This window comes from Bidens hawaiensis, unplaced genomic scaffold (genome assembly GCF_021521415.1).
Source record: "Bidens hawaiensis isolate Kalapana, Puna unplaced genomic scaffold, B.hawaiensis_p1.1 tig00008762_1, whole genome shotgun sequence".
Taxonomy (NCBI): Eukaryota; Viridiplantae; Streptophyta; class Magnoliopsida; order Asterales; family Asteraceae; genus Bidens; species Bidens hawaiensis.
In genome coordinates, this window is record NW_027491632.1 from 612,089 (window position 1) to 631,108 (window position 19,020).

Genomic DNA, 19,020 nt, shown 5'->3' on the forward strand with positions numbered 1-19,020 from the left:
GTAAATAACTTTTGTTGGATACAAGACATATTAGAAATGATGTGTAGTGGTTTTTATTGGTAACTATCACAAGACAACTTTATAATGGGTGTGATTTTTTTATAATTGACATATTTAATGATTATCTTGAACATGTTATATGATGGTAAAACGTGTGACTTAATAGTTGGTATTCTCGGGATGATGCATGAATATAACTTGTGTATTTGATGGTATGGAATTACATGATTCTTCTTATATAAAAGATGCACTAGTTATTAGAATAATTTAATTTTTGAGAAATGGCATTCCATGTGTCACACTCCCTAAAGCTCATTACAAACTTACAGAAAAGTTAAAATATTTTGGAAAGATAATTGAGCATAACTCCATCACAATTACTTCTCAATTGATATTATGTGATGAGAAGATTATTTGTAAGAAAGTTATTATGAATTTGATGATATAATGAGTATTGTAAAAGTTGTGATCATGTAATTAATTGAGGAATTGTTAACATTTTAATACATTCCTTGAAGTGAATGTGACATGATATAATGATCACCATAAAGTCCCTGATCATGGAAATTAAAGAAATTGTCATGTTGCCCATGACAATAGTGAGATTAATTATGTGATGAATATAATGATCATTATAATGGTCATGATCATGGTAAATGGGCAAATTTTAATAACCTTCGCATTGATAGTGAGATCAACCATAACCACAAGAAGTGGCACACTAAGGGAGTGATTTTATGAGAAGTCGAGAAGAAGATACATCGTGTTTTAACACGAATGCTTGAAATGATAATACATTATCGACTTGTATATTCTTTTGTGTATTAAACAAACACGAGTGAAACTAAAGCATATATGACCATAAGCTGGAAATTTATCAATCATGACTATTTATTATATTGGCTTGACCGGTTAGACCATTCCGAGTCATGGATGATGTGAAAATAGTGAAGAACTAGAAGATTCTTCATGGTAATTAAACATACAATGTTTGCTCTCACCATAACTTAATTATTACCCAACTAATTTGGGTGTAAATTTCTAATATACTATGAAAATGACAAAAGGATATGTATATCCTGACATGATACCATTTAGTGTTTTTAAATCGATGCATCGTCTAAATGGTTATCAAATTCACAACTTGAAGTTTGTGTGACTTGTGACTTAGCTATTAGCAAGCACACTATTCTAAAGGTGATCTTAATTCCCATATTACTAATGATTATTGGAATAAGTGTTAAACAACATGTGACTATTATTGTTACAATTTTTTTTTGTCGAAGACGATGAACAAACGTCTATGATTAAATACAAATCCAATAATCATGAGAGCACAATGTAATATTAATTCACATAAGGCCAATAAGTTATAATACTTCATCCCATTACAATTGGTTTTCGGTCAAGAACCAAATATTTCTCATTTATAGTTTTTAAAAGTGCATAACACATTGCAATTACTCCACTACAGTGCACAAATATGAGACATCAAGGAAGGTTCGGAATATATGTTGGATAAGGAAAATTGTTTATAATTATGTATTTAGAGTCATCAACGTGGGATTCATTTATGACTCAATATTGATTTAAACAAAATAATATTTCCAACATGAGGGGGAAATAAGAAGCAATTGGAAAATTAAAAAGTTGTAATGAATTATCATTATGTTGATCCTCAAGTTAAAAAGTGCAAACAAAAAGTTAAAAAGATAATTCATTTACAAGAATTAGCGAATTAACTACCAGATGCATTCACTGACCTAAATAAAGTGACTAACTAAGTCACATATAACAACTGCTAGTGCTCCAACTAATGTTATTGAAAGGACAACCATACATTGGTGATGAGTCTATGGAACACCTGAAGCGTGATACATTATTCGGTTCAAAGAATAAAAATCCTCGAAAATGGAGCAAGTAATGAAAATGGTCAAGTCGAGGTATAATGAAATATTCTCTTTAAGAGATGATGGACATGATGGTTCCAAAAGAACCTCAGGTACCTGAAAATAAAAGAGATCTCAGTAAACTATATCATGTCTAGATATATATATATATATATATATATATATATATATGGAATCGAAAAAAATCAATGTCGTTGATAATTTTGTATAGCGCTTGAAATAATAAAAACGTTGAGGATCAAGAACTAAGTTCTGTCAACAAATGATATATTAAAACGATTGGCCAAGAAATAAAAAGATGCAAATGATGCAGAACTGAATTCTCTCATGAATCTGCTAGTTTTTGGACAAGTGGTCCATACAACTAAATGTTGTAACATATATGAGATATAAAAGAGTCTTTTGTGCAAAGGCGTGATAAGGAAAAATAAAACTATGCAAGGTAAGGCATAGTTAATGGCACAACGATGAGGAGATGTATTCTCCAGTGGTGGATGCAACACAATTTAATCTGGTAATACAAGAGAAAAATGATATGCATCTGATATAATATTATGATAATGAAATTTATCCTTGAAGGATTTAAATTGCCAAAATCATATATAATATGTTCTCGAGAATGATATGATTGTATTATATAAATTTGGATCCGAGTACATACTATTCTTGTATATACATCGATGAATGGAATATATATGGAACTCTTGGTGAGTTTTCTAACACGATTTATTGGTTAAAAGTAAGCATCTTAAGGATGTAATTCCTATGCATTAACAAGCATATGGTGATATTGAATAAACTATGTACAAGAATGGTACAATATGGAATGAAATTAAAATAATTCTTGATGACATCTTTAAATATGACATAGAAAAGAATGTGCTAACCAAATGAAGTTTATGTGCCAAACTCTTAAAGAGTAAAATTGTATACATGATTGGTTAACATGGAAGGAAATTCATGATGGATTGCTAAACCTTTTGAGTTGTATATTGTATACATGATTGGTTAAGATAGAAGGAAGTTCATGACAAATTATACGTGCATGAAGCATTTAAGCTAAAGCTCAAGAAATTTATTATATGAAATTAACAAGTTCTATACGTGAGCTCTAAAAGCCGAGTCAGAAATGATATAATCAACTTGATGATTATATCTTGGAAAAGAGATATGAATATGATATATTCAATCCATGTGTCGGATATTTTAATATAAAATCAACAATATCATATGATGATTGCATTGTATCTCATAAAGAGATGGTATGCGGGTTGAGCATTTGAGTATTGATATTTTTATATCAATCATTTCATCTAGAAGATGTTGAAACATTTTAATATGGATACATATAATCTCATATAGAACAAATTATCCTTTATATCAATAGAAATTCTTGGTCAAGGAGAAACATAATTTATCGCAATTGATGCAATATTTCTTTCTAGTTATACACAACTATGTATATTATTTATTTACATTTATTGACAAGATATAATTTGTTTCAAGTGAATAGACAACAAAATAAGCTAAACATAAATATTTTTTACATGCAAGGTATGAAATATATAAGTTTATATTTTACTAACCCGTAAAAAAGGTTTGGTTAGTCATATTGATGCAGGGAATGTAATATAACAAAGTCCATCTTATGGTACTTATTTACAAGATGAGACACTACAAGTCACTTGTTTACAAGATGAGGCACTGCAAGTCATACACGAAGACAGTACATCATTCCTCCAAATAGGAAGTATACATTACAAGATTAAGCGGAGGAGTTTTAATTACAAAAGTCTTAAACAAACTTTCCCGGAAGATCAGAATTCGCCACTTAAATGATGTATAAATGAGGGGAAGTATTATACGCGTTGCACTCTTTTTCCCTTAGCTATTGTTTTTTCCCAATGGGTTTTCCTAGCAAGGTTTTTAACGAGGCAACATCCAAAAGCGTGTATTTGCTTTATCACATGGATAGTCAAGGGGGAGTGTTATGAACAATTATGATTTGATGACTATCCATATTCTAACCCCACATTACCATTAATATTGTCTTAATATTGTGACCCTATAAATAGTGGGTTCTTGTATTTGATCTTATATACTCAATGAAAAGACTTATCTTATCTATCATTCTTTACCATCTCTATCTTTATATTATGTTCTTATGTTTATCTACTATGTTACTTGGTTGCTAATAGGTTGTTGTTTTACAACAAAAATCAATTTTTTTCACAAAAGAAACATGATTCTTGAAGGCATGTTTTGCACATGTGGATTTGCTATATTGAAAGTATGACTCATTAACAGAGTAACAACATCTATGACCTTTATATCACTTGAATATAATTGAAAAACTCGACTAAAAAACAAACATACATCTTCATTTCTTGAAGGTAAATACGGAGTATTAGTAACCGGCGTTGAAGGTATACCCTTCATCACAAATGTGGATCACTGATATCGCTAAACCCATACAATCTACCTTTTTTCTTTCCCCCCAACAGCTTGTACCCATGAATGTGGATCAAATAATGGGCGTTTGCTAGCAACATCTCCATGCCTCTCCTTGACATATTTATAATATGATATATATATATAACAAACAACAACATTATATTTTGTAACATTTATAACTTTTAACAAATAACTAATAAAAACATATATTACATAAGTAAAGAAACTTACAAGAGACTCCTTTGCCAGGGTGTCAACCCAATCACAGTCGTTTTGAGTATTGATCTCATCTAAATTGCTGGTTTCTTCTGAACCAGCTCGCCTCCTCTATGACTCACCAGTCTATCTAGATTTCATCTACGGTATCAGGCCATCCAATTCTTTATCCTACAAAAATCGCATTTGAAGGTTATCGGCATGAAATGTTTATTAAAAAAGGATAAATTAACATCTCTTAATGCTTTTAGTTTAAATGTCAAATAGGTTTGTGAGCCAAGAGTATATTTGCCCCCCCCCCCCCCAATTGACTTCTCTTTATTTATGATATTTTGAGAAGACTTTTTCTTCCACTCATCTGTGTCATTTGTGAATTAGGTCTTCTCAAATCTTAGCACCCATCCAACACTGGCGATTTGCCCTCAGGCAATTTGGGAATATTAACGTATCAGTGAATTGTATTTGTAAATGAACCGAGACAATTTTGGTAGTTATATTTATGAAAGTTGGCGACTTTGCTTGCAATTGAACAATTTCGGTTGGTAAACTGTTTAATTTACATCATATTATTTTCTATACGTTGTGACCGATTAACAACGGAAAATTCACTTGCCATTTTTTCAACCAACTTTGTTTTGACCGCTAATGTTGCAGTCAAACACTTCTGGTAGGAAAATTTACTACATTTTTATGATATATTCTATTATTTAAAAATGGGTGACCATATTTGCAATGGAAACAATTTCAGTCGCTACCTTTGTGATCGATTAACAACCAAAAAAGTTTGGTCGCTAATTTTGAGGCCGATGTTATTTTAATCGCTAATTTTGCGACCGAACAATTCAGTCTACCCAATAAATTTCTAGTTTTAATCATGAACGATGTTATTTTAATTCGCAACCGATGTTATTTTAATCGCTAATTTTGCGAACCATTTTTGTGACCAAATAAATTTCTATTTTTTTTATTCTTTAAAATTAGCGACCACATTTTCAACTGAATCATTTCGGTTACCACATTTGCAACCAATTAACAATTGAAAAGGTTCGGTTGCTAATTTTGCGGCCGATCTTCTTTGGTCGGTAATTTTGAAACTGGAACAATTTCGGTCAAAAAAGTTGCGACCATTTTTGTGACCAAAACCGAAACCATTTCGGTTGCTACAATTGTGCCCGATTTTGTTTCAGCCGCTTATTTTGCAACCGATTTTATGGATCTCTGATCCATTGTTGGACAAGTATTGTAATAACACTTATTTCCGTCGTAGTTTAATCTCAATTTAAGATTAAGAGCTATGTTACATCACTTACATGTGTATATTATATCTACTAGTATGTGTAATGAGAAATGCATATACTTCAAATAAAATGTTAGAAAACTTCTTTAATTCAGCTTGATAGTACGAGTTTGAATATAGAAAAATAAATAAATTTTAAATATCACTGAAAACTAATTGATCTGGCACTGTACGTTATCACAATTCTTGGTTAGTTTGGTCAAGATTCCAAAAAACAAGCGTTCTTTTTATTTCTCTGCTTTCTCTAGACTTATAAAGAGAATTTAATTTAATCAGAGAGTAATAAAAAGAAAGGAAATTAAACCACTAAAACTGAGCTTCAAAACGTGAGGGCCACCTATGTTGCTTCTTCTCATATTATACTACCTACCCGATTAAAAAACATATATATAATCATGTTCCGAAATGAAATAAACAAATTCTTTCTCCAAAAGAAAAGTCAACTATGTGTGTGCCATAGAAACAATATAATTAAGATGGTTAACTAGTGTTATATACATTGTCCCTTGATCATGCTAATTTTCATCTAAAACACTTTATTTGAGGATCTTTTGTTAATTTCTCTATCCGTTTCTCTTACCATCCTATCAAAATAATGTCTCACTTAGAAAAGTTTGAACACCTCAAAATACAACTAGCAGCTATACAATCGGCAACAAACAACTTTTCTGCTGAGAGTTACATTGGCCATGGCGGATTCGGGAAAGTTTATAAGGGAGAAGTAGTTCATTCGAAGGGCAAGACCATGGTTGCTTTGAAGCGCTTAAATCCTGCATTCGGGCAAGGAAATTCCGAGTTTTGGAGGAGATCATGATGCTTTCCTCTTATACACATGAAAATATCATCTCTCTTTTAGGGTATTGTGACGATTATGGTGAGAGGATACTTGCATACGAGTATGCATCTAAAAGAAGTCTTGATTTGTATCTCGCTAAACAAGATCTTACCTGGGTCCAACGCCTTAAGATATGTATTGGGGTGGCTCGCGGGCTAGCATACCTTCACACCCCTGATAAGACTCAACCCATAATGTTGCATCGGGATATTAAAAGTTCCAATATCCTTCTTGATAATGACTGGAATGCCAAGATCTCAGATTTTGGTCTCTCTAAATTTGTTCCTGCACACAATGAATTCACATTTTTGGTATCCAACCCGGCAGGCACGTTTGGCTATATTGACCCACTTTACCATGAGACAGGGTTACTAACGAAAGAGTCAGATGTGTACTCTTTTGGTGTGGTGTTATTTGAACTGTTGTGTGGGAGGTTATGTTTTGTCAACTATCAACAGCCTCTAGTTAGACTGGTTCGAGAGTATCACTTGCAAAACAACATAAGTGAACTTATTTATAGAAATATAAAGGATGAAATAAATATAACTTCTTTGAAGTTGTTTGCAGTCATAGCTTACCGATGTTTAAGCAGAGAGCGTAAAGAGCGCTCTGTGATGATCGAGATCTTGAACACCCTTGTAAGGGCACTTGATATTCAAGTAAGTTTTATTTGACTGTATCATTTGGTATATAATCGATACTCTGTATTCCAAATACATTTTCCTTCCTTTTGGTTAATGTTTTTCTATATCAATATGTAAAACAGCATGTGTTGTACATCATATCCCATTTACCTTCAGCTCTCCGCACCCACTGTCTACAAACAACACATGTATTAGATTTCTATTACCTGAAACTCAACCATAGCAAAATATTCTCTTATTCAGGAAAATACAGATGGAACAGCAGCTGTTCGCGGAGAAGGAATCTTGAATGTGAAAGTAATTAGAACAACGTATGATGAACGTCAAAATCCATTTGATGCCCCTAATTGTTACTTGATACTCGATATAGGTGATCCAGTGACGGTGAAAGTTGAATGGAATGAATTGATCACCCTATATATGGAAAATTTTCATCATCCATATTTAAATATTATTGTTAACAAAGTGGAATCGGTATGTTTACGGAACCAAAACAAGTAGTATACTTCTAAAAGCTCCATTTTAATTAGTGTTTTAAAATTAAAATCTTGGTAAATATTTGATAAAATCCTAGGGTTAAATCATTGTTATTTGATTTCTAGGTAATGAAGCATCGTCATTTGGGTAATGCTACGATGAAATTGAGAGATCTTACTCCTGAAATTCCACTGACATGTAATGTTAGTGTAATGGATACTATAAATAATAAGTACATGGGCGATCTCAAAGTTGAAGTGTTGTACAAACCGTTAATGGCGTATTGCCATATTCCGACTATAAGTAGATCAATCCGACAGGCCCCGCTTGAGACGCCTAAGGATGGAGGATTGCTTTTCATCATAATCCACGGTGTCAATATGTTTCATGAATATCACCTACATTCATCCGTTTCTTTGCTTCTCCATGGCGAATTAAGAAAAACCCCGGTTTTTGTTTGGATTGGTTTTTGGTAGTTGCAAGAGCTTGTTAATTTTCGCTATTTGATCTCTTACATTCATTTTTGGGTTTTGCAGTCTATGATGAATACCAACCACCCAAGATGGCTACAAGAGTTTACATTTATGTTAGAACAACCACCAACCGATGAAAATTTTCATTTAGAAGTGATTAATGATTCTTGGATGGGACTAGTTCCTGGAATGGTATGATGATGAAATCCTAATTAACTAATTTCTCTACCAGACTTGTATGTTTTCTAAAGCAAACACAATGCCTTTTTCACTAGGGATCTCTTGGGCGCGTCGATATAAGCCTCGCGGATGTGGTTAACAAGAAATGGACCTGCAGGTCTTATCTAGTTAATGGCAAACACATATATTATCTTCAAGTAGAGTTGCATTGGAGAACCTCTGATTCGATAACCACACTCGAAACCAGTTCTTACTGTGGCAACTCTTCGGGTTAGGCTTTCATTCAGTTATGGTTGATAATCATAGAACTTGAAAAATACATTTTGTATATATACTATGGACACTTCATATCCGTCTGTCAGTAATCTCCGACAAAAAATAGCTACACAAAGAAAATAAAAAAGAAGTAAAGTACATTGAATAGTACGATAATCTGTCGGCAATGACCAACTGATTAGCGATGGAAACCTTGGCCGCGGTTAAACCAACAATTAGTTACCGACGAACAAGTCTGGAGGGAGATGTACATTTACGTTATTGTTTGAGGGAATAGGTTATCCGTCACTCTATTTGAGAATACGATTTGTTTGACCGGCGGTTCAGTCGGATTTTTCTTTAGTATGTTAAAAAGTAATCCAATCTCCGGGTCGGATCCAGTTCAAGTATCCAGATGGTTGCATGTCTCAAGATATTTTAAGTTTGAATAATAAAACTTCTTTGAGTCTTCTCAATGACCGGTTCTTTAGCATTTGTTATTCAGAGTTTGTTTCATAGTTGGTTCCTATTTTCTTGTTTGTTTATGTTGCAGTATCGCCTATATAAGGCCTGCTTGATTTCCTTGTAATTTATGCAATCAATCAATAAAACCATCTGATAATTCGATCCAATATCTATTTGCTTATTGTTTATTATTAATTAAGTTCTCTAAAATATCATCAGTTGTATCAGAGCTTGAAAGATCGACAAAACCCTAAATACCTATTTTACCCAATTCACTCAAATGGCTTATCATACAGGCACGATGCCCACCGCCCCAACTCCGATTGCCATGTTCAAAGGTGACGGTTACGAACACTGGAGCATTTGAATGAAAACAATCCTCATGTCTCGCAATCTGTGGAACTTTGTGGAACAAGGTATTGATGAAGACGAACAAGATGTTGGACAATTATGAACATCAAAAAGAAGGGATGCACACGCCATGGAAATCATACGTCAGGGTGTGCATGACCAGCTGTTCTCTCGAATTGCATATGTTGTATCTACCAAAGAAACATGGCAGACATTGCAAATGGAGTTTCAAGGCGACTCCCAAGTAAAAACCGTCAAGCTGCAAGGACTTAGGAGAGGTTTTGAAAATCTCTCTATGAAAGATAATGAAGTTGTTGGAGAATATTTTTCGCGCGTTATGGCTATTGTCAGTAAAAAATGGGCATATGGGGAGATCGTTGCAGACCAAACAAATGTGGAGAAGATTCTCTGCAGCCTATCTCCCAAATTTGATTGTGTTGTGCCATCGATTGAGGTATCTCTTGATCTGTCATAGCTTACTCCAGTTAAACTTATGGGTTCATTGCAATTTCAAGAAGAGAGAATTAATAGCCAAACACCTGAGAAAGTTGAAAAACTGGATGAACAAGCCCTACAAGTCTTCCAGGAGGGTAGTTCTCAAGCTCGGCTGAATAAAAGTGGTGGTTCCAAGGGACGTGGGTGCGGCTCTTTTAAAGGTGAGGGTCGTGGTTGCGGAATGGATAAAAGCAAGGTACCACAATGCTCACACTGTAGCAAATTCGGGCACTTTAAGAAAGGTTGTTGGTATAATGACGAACTACGTGCTAATATAGCTACCGAAGAGAAAGAAGAAGGTGAAAAGGAGGAGCAAAGTATGTTTATGGCTATTATAAGTCATGATGACGAATCTTTTAATCTCATGACTCACACATCCTCGTCTGCAAGACTAATAGCTTGTGGTTTATAGACTCGGGATGTTCTAACCATATGACAGGGTCTAGATGTATTTTCACGCAACTTGATGAATCTTTCAAACTAGATGTTCAGTTGGGGGATACAAGAAATTTAATGTTGAAGGATGGGGTACAGTTCGAATAGACACTGGGAATGGAAGTCATAATTTGTTGGATGATGTCTATTATGCACACCGTCTTGAGTATAACCTATTGAGCGTAGGGCAACTCATGAAGAAAGGATATGATCTACATTTTGAAGATGGGAAATGTGTGATCAAACAAAATGGTACTCCAGTCATGAAGTTTGTTGTCTCTAGTAATAATATATTCCTTCTTGATGCAACTAAAGCCGAAGCATGCTCAAATGACTTCACACCTATGACTCTTACAAAGCTATGGCACTTGAGGTACGGTCATCTTAATTATGAAAGTTTGAAATATTTGCACAACAAGAATCTTGTAACTAGCCTACCCTCCATATGTCGCTTACCTTAATGTGAGGGATGCATCATGGGTAAACAGACCAAGTTACCTATAGAGGTAGGGTACCAAAAAGACCCAAATACCCTTAAGTACCACCCGCGGGTCAAATAAGAGCTCCTCACAAGTCACTCGCGGGACATACGGACCACCCGCTCAACCGTCTAAGGAAGAACCACCCACATGACGAATGCGGAAGCATCCTGGCACCCTCAGAAGTCATCCGCAAGACAGCGTACTCGTCCGCGTAAATGACCAGGAGGTAATGCCCCAGGACAGATGTCATCAACTAATTACTTTCTAGGAGATTTACCAAGATGCTTTCTTGGTTAATACGTGATCCGTCGGCCAGTTAATGAAGGACACCTGGCAAGGCCGTTATAACCGTGCACGTGGAAAGGGTTATTTATCATCCTATCTCATAAGGACGCGTGTCCAGGTTGTTATACATGCACATGCAATGTATAACTGAACCTATCATGTGAGGACACGTGTCCAGGTGGTTACTAGAGCATCTCCTGAAAAGGACAGCTGGCCAATTATATTCTCACACCCTTTGGCTATAAATACCTTCTCAGTCTTCATGAGGTATTCCTTCACTCTCATTGTGCTCTCACTATATACTTAAGTACTTATCTTTGTCAGGATTGTATTTATTCTCACGCCGGAGGGTGGTTAAGGGAAGACCCCCCCCCCCCTCTTGTCCTTCCTGTAATGAGCTCACGATGTCTGTTTTGCAGGTTCCGGTCATTGGACTTCGAGGAATTAGGCTTGTATCGTACTGGTTGTTATTCGTATCCTACCCTGTGGACTCATTGGATCTAGGACCCGTCGAAGGGAGTAGATCCGTGTTTCTTCATTATCATTCCTATGTAAGTCATGGTGTGCCACTAAGAGTCTTGAGTTGATACATGGTGACATGTGTGGTCCCATGCAGACTCCAATCCTAGGTCAAAGTATATATTACCTGCTGTTTATTCACGATCTAACCTGCATGTGTTGGATCTATTTTCTCACAAACAAGTCTAATGCCTTTACGTTTTAAGACATTCAGAAACATGATTGAGAAGCAAAGTGACCATAGTATTAAAGTGTTACGAATAGATAGAGGTGGAGAGTTAGTGAAGCCCTTGGCATTAGAAGAGAATTAACTATTCCACACACACCTGAACATAATGTTGTGGTGGAAAGGAAGAATAAAACGATTATGGGGCTGACACGAAGCATGTTGAAAGAGATGAGGCTACCAAATTTTCTATGGGCTGAGGCGGTGACCACAGCAGCTGTGCATCTGATTAATATCTCACCCACGGTAGCTATCGTGGGACAAACTCCAATGGAGGCATGGTCTAACAAGAAACCATCAGTTAAGCACCTAAAAGTCTTTGGGTGTGTAGCTTACAGTCTTGTTCCATCACAAGGTCTAAGAAAGCTCGATAATAGGTCAGAAAAGTATGTGTTTATTGGGTATTCTACCCAAAGCAGTGGGTATAAGTTGTATAATCCAACAACCAATAAATTCATGACAATAAGGAATGTGGAGTTTTTAGAAGACATCAAGTGGGAGTGGAATGAAACTCTCAAGACAGGAAAGCAAACATATGAGGCATATTGCATTGATCCATTCCCAATGATTGAATGTGAACATGTTGGTACATCAGCTAATGGGGCTACTGCTAATGATCCTCAAACTCTAGGTGATATTTCTCCTTGTAGTAATAGCTCTAGTAGTTGTTCAACACTGCCTATGTAGTCTCCAATAACTACAAATACTAGCACTACTACCTTAGACCAACTCGCTGGATCAAGCATATCATCTCCTATTTTAAGAACAAATCATTAAATGATATTTATAACTCCAATGCTGAAATTGCAGTCCCGCCAGACTTCTATACAACTTGTCAATTTGCTTTGAATGTTTCAGACCCATCTACCTTTCGTGAAGCCATGCACAAAGATGAATGGAAGAAAGCCATGTGTGAAGAAATAAGGGCAATTGAAAGAAACAACACTTAGGACCTGGTTACTCTGCCAAAAGGAAAGAACTTGGTTGGGTTGAAATGGTTGTTTAAGACCAAAGTTGGAAAAGATGGTAATGTTATTAAGTACAAGGCCCGGTTGGTTGCTAAGGGATACTCTCAAAAGAAAGGGATCGATTATGAAGAGACCTTCGCACCAGTTGCTCGGTTTGAGACTTTCAGGATGGTCTTAGATGTTGCAGCTCACCGTGGGTGGAATATACATCAACTATATGTAAAATCCGCCTTCCTAAATGGGGTTCTTGAAGAGGAAATTTATGTTCAACATCTGAGGGTTTCGAAGTAGAAGGAGAAGAAGATAAAGTCAATCAACTAAAGAAGGCTCTTAATGTTTTAAAGCAATCACCTAGATCATGGTACGCTAAAATAGTTGATTATTTTCTCTCTAATGGGTATGAAAGAAGTAATAATGAACCAACATTGTATGTAAAGCAGACTAATGCATATGATGTCATTTATGTTTGTTTATATGTAGATGATATCATATGCACTAGTTCTAACTCCCTTCTCATATCTGAGTTTAAAAAGAGAATGATGTCAACTTTTGAGATGACAGATTTGGGCCTATTATCTTATTTTTTAGGGCTAGAAATACACCAATCCAAGTCAGGAATATTCATGTCTCAAGAGAAATATGCAAAGGAGCTGTTAGCTAGCTAAGTTGGGAATGAATGGTTGCAAGGTTGAAAGTACCCCATGAACTTGAATGAAAAGCTGTAGGTGAATGATGTTGTTGAAAGATCAGATGAAGAAATCTATCGAAGCTTAGTTGGTAGTCTCATATACCTTACTCATACTAGACCTGATCTTGCTTATTCAGTAAGCCAAGTCTCTCGGTATATGCAACATCCATCTAAGCTCCATTTTGGGGCTGTTAAAAGAATCATGAGATATGTAGCAGGTACGCTAAATTTTGGGCTATGGTTTGAGATTGTAAATAATGACCAAGAGGTGGTGTTAACCGGCTACTCTGATTGGGCTGGATGTTTTGATGATAGGAAGAGCATCTCAGCAAATGTGTTTACCCTAGGGAGTGTTGTGATTACCAATAAACAAAACACGGCTGCCTTATCAAGTACCGAGGCTAAGTATATTGCTTCCATTGCTGCCACTTGTCAAGCCATTTGGCTTAGAAGAATCCTAGATGATCTAAAGTTCATCCAAAAGAATGCTACAATCATTTACTATGACAACAAATCTACTATCTGCCTATCGAAGAATCTTATTATGCACAGTCGGTCGAAACATATTGAACTAAAACACCATTTTGTTTGTGAATGACTAATCAAGAATTAATAAAGCTGGAGTTTTGTGGCACTCAAGATCAACCTCCAAACATTCTCACCAACCCTCTTGTCAGGGAAAAGTTCGAGTACTTCAGAAAGCTGATTGGTTTAAAGGAGTTTGAATTATCGGGGTATTAACAAGTAATCCAATCTCCGGGTCGGATCCGATTCAAGTATCCAGATCGTTGCATGTCTCAAGATATTTTAAGTTTGAATAATAACCGTTCTTTGAGTCTTCTCAATGACCAGTTCTTTAGCATTTGTTATTCAGAGTTTGTTTCATAGTTGGTTTCCATTTTCTTGTTTGTTTACGTTGCAGTATCGCCTATATAAGGCCTGCTTGATTTCCTTGTAATTTATGCAATCAATCGATAAAACCATACGATAATTTGATCCAATATCTATTTGCTTATTATTTGTTATCAATCAAGTTTTTTATATATCATCATAGTATATTGTCAATAATTTTTAATAATAATAATAATAATGGTGGTGGTGGTGGTGGTGGTGGTGGTGGTGGTGATAGTAGTTATAGTAGTAGTAACCAAGTTTAAAAAGTGTTCGTGGTGGTAGTAGTTGTAGTAGTAGTAACCAAGTTTAAAAAGTGTTCAAAGTATGTCACACAACTTTAAAAAGTGTTCCAATTAAGTCACTCGACTTTCATATTTTATTAAATTAAAGGTTTTAACATGTTTTTTAGTTTTTTTTCTTTTTTGTTTCACATGTGAAATCTTTTTATCTTTTTTTAATTTTGACGTTTAGTGGCGACGTAAATTTTATTTTTATTTTTAAATTTTAATATAATTAATGTTTTTTAAAATTTTCTAAATATAACTACATATATTGCAAATTCCGTCCCCCACATCTTATCCTTCATTTCTTTCTTGACGCACACAAAAATTGGTGAGACTCTATTTGAAGATTTAGTGACCCGATTTGAAAAAATATACATGAGTGACTTAATTGAAACACTTTTAAAAGTTGGTTACTATTTGATGAGATATTCTTTAATAATAATAATAAAGCAAACGAACAAAATTTGAAAAAATCATAGTGAGTGTTGGAACAATACGTCGCTTCTTCTGGACTATACTACCTAACCCCCAAAAAAAATTCATGTTGCCACTAAAAAACAATAATTACATGATCCAAGAAATAAATTACAAATTATTTCTCGAAATATTTAATGCTTGTCTCTTGTTAAATACGTTGTCCCTTCAAACTCTGCATCTGAACACCAATTTTTAGTTTTTATCTTTTGATCTTGCTGTTTGGTTCTCTTTGATTATCAGTAATATGTCTCACAAAGAACAATTTCAACACCTCAAAATTCAACTAGAAGCTGTAGAATCAGCAACCAACAACTTTTCTGATGACAACTGCATCGGGCATGGAGGATTCGGCAAAGTTTATAAGGGAGAACTCTTTCTTTCAAAGGGCAAGACCATGGTTGCTTTAAAGCGTTTGGATCGTGCATTTGGACAAGGAGATATCGAGTTCTGGAAGGAGATCATGATGCTTCCCTTATATAGACATGACACAATATTGTCTCTCTTTTAGGGTATTGTGACGATCATGAGGAGAAGATCCTTGTGTACGAGTATTTATCAAAGAAAAGTCTCGATTCTTATATTTGCAGCGATGATCTCACGTGGGTTCAACGCCTTAAGATTTGTGTTGGGGCAGCTCGTGGACTCGCATATCTTCACACCCCTGCTAACACTCAACTTAGAATAGTTCACCGTGATATTAAAAGTTCCAACATCCTTCTAGATAATAACTGGAATGCCAAGATCTCAGATTTTGGCCTCTCCAAATTTGCTCCAGCAAACAATCAATTCACGTATTTGGTATCCAACCCTGCCGGCACACTTGGATATATTGATCCACTGTACCACGAGACAGGGTTACTAACTAAAGAGTCGGATGTATACTCTTTTGGTGTGGTCTTGTTTGAAGTGTTGTGTGGAAGATTATGCTTTGGCAATGATAATATATAACCTTTAATAGGACTGGTGCGAGAGTACTATTTGCAAAACAAAATAAGTGAAATTATTTATAGTAATATGAAGGATGATATAAATATGACTTCTTTGAAGTTGTTTGCAGATATAGCTTACCGATGTTTAAGCAGAGAGCGTAAAGAACGCCCACTAATGATAGATGTTGTGAGAGCCCTTGAAAGGGCACTAGATACTCAAGTAAGTTTTGTTTGAAATATATTTGCCATTCATGAAATAGATATTGACGCCAATATGATAAATTAAAATTACCACATCTTGATAAAATTGCAACATAAAAAAAGATGGTACGGTTGATCTTGAAAGGGAGGTTTGACGGAGAATCATAATTAAGGGGCTGTTGAGAAAAATCAAGTTTAGCTTGGTGGCTAAGTTTGTTTATTTCATTTAAAATTAGAGTTTGTTTGTTAATTATTTACTGTAAGCCCACCTGGATTTTTGTCCCACCGTGTGTTACGTCATAGAGTTCTACTCTTGTGGTGGCACAACGACTGTCAAGTGGCAGTCAGCGTTATGGCTTCCCGGTGGAACACCCAAGCCAAACTCTAAAGCCATCGTGGGCCTGGTTAAGACAACATAGCTTGGACATAGTGGGGGCATCGGAACTCTTTAAATTTGAAGAGTGCAGTAGCCAAAATATAAGAAAGTTTTCGTTCTAAAAAAATTGTTTTATTGTACCAGTTTTCGTTTGATTATCGTGTTCTTGATTCACTTGTTTAATATTTAACACATATATAGTAAAAAAAACAAAAAAAACTGAAGTATTACATATTATTAATTGTTCTATTGTTCAATTCAGAAAAGCACAGATGCAAAGACAACTATTCTAGCAAGAATCTTGAATGTGAATATACTTGAAAGTGAAGTAGATACTCAAGTAAGTCTTGTTTGAATATATTTGCCATTCATTTTGGTTATTGTTTTCCTATATTAGTTAAAATGCAATGAAAAAGATATTGATGCCAGTACATTAAATTAAAATATGCTAAGTTTATTTTGCTGATTTAATATTAGAGTTTGTTTAGGTTTTCTAATTAAGGTTAGTGACTATATAAGGCTTGGTTGGTTTATTATTTTATTGTACCAGTTTTCCTTTGATTATTGTGTTCTTGATTCACTTGCTTAATATTTAACACATATAAAAAAAGTAAAAAATATGAAGTATTACCAAATATTAATTGTTCTAGTTCAATTCAGGAAAATGCAGATGCAAAGACAGCTATTAATCGAGCAGGAATCTTGAATGTGAATATAATAACAAGTGTAGCATATGAAAATCCTTTCTATAGTCCGGATCACTATTTGTTACTTGATCTATCTCCTTTTGATCATCAACCACAGACGGTGAATGTTGAATGGGATCAAGTGCTCACTCTATGTGTGGAAAATTGGTACCATCAAGATTTAGTTATATTTGTTAACAAAGTGGAATCGGTATGTAATGATACTTTTCGAACAAATAAGTTATTCTAAGTGTTTATATATATAATACATAGAAATCCATATCGAATTATGAGTTGAGTAGTAGCTAGGTATAAGATTGTTTTTTATTTTCCTTTTTTTTGTAGGAAAATAAACATCATAATCTAGGGGAAACTAGAATAAAACTGAGTGAACTTACTCCTGAAGTTAAAATAACTCATTTTGTCGAAGTATGGTCTGATAGCTACGTTGGCGATCTCCATGTTGAAACGTTATACAAACCGTTGGCATACGGCCATATTCCGACTATAGGGAGATCAATTCAAAAGGCTCCTGTAGGGATGCACAAGGATGGAGGATTGCTTGTCATCATAATCCACAGTGCCTTGTTATCAGATGGTAACGAGTATCAATATTCTTCTGTAGAGTTGCTTTTCCGTGGTGAATCAAGAAAAACACCGGTTTGTTTCCGAATTAATTGATGTTTGATAATTTGCAAGAGCTTCTTAATTTTCACTATTCTCTTACATTTCTTTTTGGTTTTGGTTTATGTAGTCTATGATGAATACCAACCACCCAAGATGGCTACAAGAGTTTACATATATGTTAGAACAGCCACCAACCGATGAAAATATGCATTTAGAAGTCATTGATGATTCGTGGACGGCAGAAGTTCCTGGAAAGGTACGATGATCCTAATTAACTTTCACTACTAGGACTTGTGGGTTTTCTGATACATACACGACTAGGAATCTTATCCACCTTTTAATCTTTTATCATTAGGGATCTCTCGGTTGCGTTGATATAAGCCTTGCAGAAGTGGTTAATGGGCATAAAACCTACGAGAGATGTGCACTAAATAAAGGTTATCTTAATGTGGAGTTGCATTGGATTACCACCACTTCTTAGGTAACCACTGTTAATTGTCCATAAAACCTTTTTTGTTTTTGTGGATTTTTATCTTTGGAGCTTATTCGTTTTTCACATTTTCTTTATATGGTAATCTTGCTTTAATTACTTTAACTCGAGCAATTTGATATTGTGTTACTCTCTTGTGTTTGTGAATGCATTTGGTTGGTAATCTTGCTTTTCTAGGTATGATTCAGAGTATCTATATAGGTTTATCGAAGTTTCAACAAGTAAATCGATCTAGATCCAGGGGCGGATCTACATGTCATGGAACCCAATGAGTTTCGAATTTTATATAGAACGTCTATAAATAAAATATGAGAGTGAACTCACATATAAATTGAGAGTGAACCCATACATAAAATGAAACCATGGTCTAGTGGTAAACACCTCTCCTTCCTATTATGAGA

General features: G+C 34.9%; 1 protein-coding gene and 2 pseudogenes across 2 annotated transcripts; all 3 read left to right on the forward strand.

The window, feature by feature from the left end:
* The first annotated feature begins 6,472 nt into the window (after positions 1–6,472).
* Positions 6,473–7,386, forward strand: LOC143529888 (putative receptor-like protein kinase At5g24010 pseudogene; annotated as a pseudogene).
* Positions 7,387–13,360: 5,974 nt separating this feature from the next.
* On the forward strand, positions 13,361–14,253 carry LOC143529889 (secreted RxLR effector protein 161-like). The gene is made up of 3 exons (XM_077025572.1): positions 13,361–13,364; positions 13,448–13,619; positions 13,713–14,253. Exons 1-3 carry the CDS (start codon positions 13,361–13,363, stop codon positions 14,251–14,253), a joined length of 717 nt encoding a protein of 238 aa, XP_076881687.1.
* Positions 14,254–15,479: 1,226 nt separating this feature from the next.
* Positions 15,480–18,818, forward strand: LOC143529904 (putative serine/threonine-protein kinase PBL28; annotated as a pseudogene). Its single transcript, XR_013134752.1, has 6 exons — positions 15,480–16,459; positions 17,079–17,156; positions 17,477–17,713; positions 17,848–18,162; positions 18,257–18,385; positions 18,485–18,818. The product of XR_013134752.1 is annotated as a putative serine/threonine-protein kinase PBL28 (transcript).
* The last annotated feature ends 202 nt before the right edge of the window (positions 18,819–19,020 follow it).